This window comes from Aptenodytes forsteri, unplaced genomic scaffold, assembly GCF_000699145.1.
Source record: "Aptenodytes forsteri isolate BGI_AS27 unplaced genomic scaffold, ASM69914v1 Scaffold2337, whole genome shotgun sequence".
Taxonomy (NCBI): Eukaryota; Metazoa; Chordata; class Aves; order Sphenisciformes; family Spheniscidae; genus Aptenodytes; species Aptenodytes forsteri.
In genome coordinates this window covers 1,520-2,951 of record NW_008795015.1, presented here as the reverse complement: position 1 = coordinate 2,951, position 1,432 = coordinate 1,520, and the positions used below count along the sequence as shown (strand labels likewise).

The 1,432-nt window shown below is 72.0% G+C and overlaps 1 protein-coding gene across 1 annotated transcript in view; it reads left to right on the top strand.

Annotated features, from left to right (window-relative positions):
* Window positions 1–165: 165 nt before the first annotated feature.
* LOC103895843 (chymotrypsinogen A-like) overlaps window positions 166–1,432 on the top strand; it is a gene marked incomplete at its 5' end in the record, with an annotated part of 2,436 nt that continues 1,169 nt past the window's right edge. Inside the window, 3 exons of the mRNA XM_009275553.1 lie at window positions 166–269; window positions 399–478; window positions 585–663. Coding sequence (XP_009273828.1) covers window positions 166–269; window positions 399–478; window positions 585–663 — 263 coding nt within the window. The remainder of the gene's footprint in view (window positions 270–398; window positions 479–584; window positions 664–1,432) is intronic.

Genomic DNA, 1,432 nt, shown 5'->3' with positions numbered 1-1,432 from the left:
CGTGCTGGCGCGCGCGCGCTCTCCGCGTCCCACCCCCTCACGGGAGAGTGCATGGGGCTGTGGGGCCCCGCGGGGCGGGCGAGGGGCGAGGGGTGGCGTCGGCGGTGGAGGGGCGCGGGGCCCGGGCAGCCAGAGCCCTGTCCTACATCTGCCTGTGCCCCACAGGCTGCGGCGTGCCCGCCATCACGCCCGTCATCCGCGGCTACAACCGCATCGTCAATGGGGAGCCGGCAGTGCCGGGGTCCTGGCCATGGCAGGTCTCCCTCCAGGTGATTGCGCGCAGCGGGGCTGGGTACTGGGCTGGGTGCCAGGGTGGGTGCCGGGGCGCGGGCTGGGCACAGAGCACCCCGGCGATGGTGCCGGCAGTGCCGGGAACTGACGGCAGCTCTCCCCGCCAGCGCTACGACAACTTCCACTTCTGTGGCGGGTCGCTGATCAGCGAGAACTGGGTGGTCACCGCTGCCCACTGCGGTGTCAGGTAGGCACCGGCTCTGCCGCCCACCAGCGCGGGGCTGGGCATGGGCACGGGGTCCCCAGGGCCCCCCCACCCCTGTGCCCGGTGCTCAGTGCCTGCCCGTGCCCAGGACCACCGACACCGTGGTGGTGGGTGCGTACGACCAGACCTCGCCCACCCCTGACGAGCAGAGGCTGACCATCGAGAAGGTACCGCCAGCGCAGGGGCTGTGGGCCTGCGGGGTCCCACAGACACCACGGGGAGCTCTGCGGGTCCGGGTCCCCCTTGTCCTGGGGCTCAGGTCCCCAGGGGGCTCAGGTCCCCAGGGGGTCCCTGGTCCCCTTAGCCTGAGGGTCAGGGCCCCTGGGGTGTCCATGGTGCCCCGCACCCCTGGGCTTGGGTCCCCTGGGCTGTCCCTGCTCCCCCAGTGCCCCTGGGCTTGCGGCTGCCCTGCGGGGCCCTGAGCAGCCCCGAGGTCCCCGGCCAGCAGCAACCCCGGGTGGGACATGGGCTCGTTGGTGGCCCCGTTGTCCTGACCATTGGGGTCTGCTCCCTGGTCCCTGGCACCCATCGGTGCCTGGGGTTGTCGCCTGCTCCCTGGGAGCGCCTCAGCTGGGGATTTGGGGTTGGCCCCCCGCCCCCAGGGTCTCCCCGAGTCCCCGTTGCTGTCCTTGATGCCTGGGGAGTCCCCATTGCCCAGTGCCCCAGGGGCTGGGGTCTGCTCCCCGGGTCCCCATCAGCCCAGGGTTTGGGGTCTGCTCCCTGTTGGTGTCCCTGGTCCCTAGGGGGTGTCCCTGGGGTGTCCCTGGTCCCTGGGATGTGCCTGCCACCCATCTGTCCCCAGACTGGGAACTTCTCTCTGGGTCCCTTTCAGCCCAGCACTTGGGGTCTGCTCCCTGCGTCCTCACGAGTCCCTGCCACGTCCCTGCTCCCCTGTGCCCCAGGGGCTGGGATCTGCACCCCAGGGACCCTGTCAGC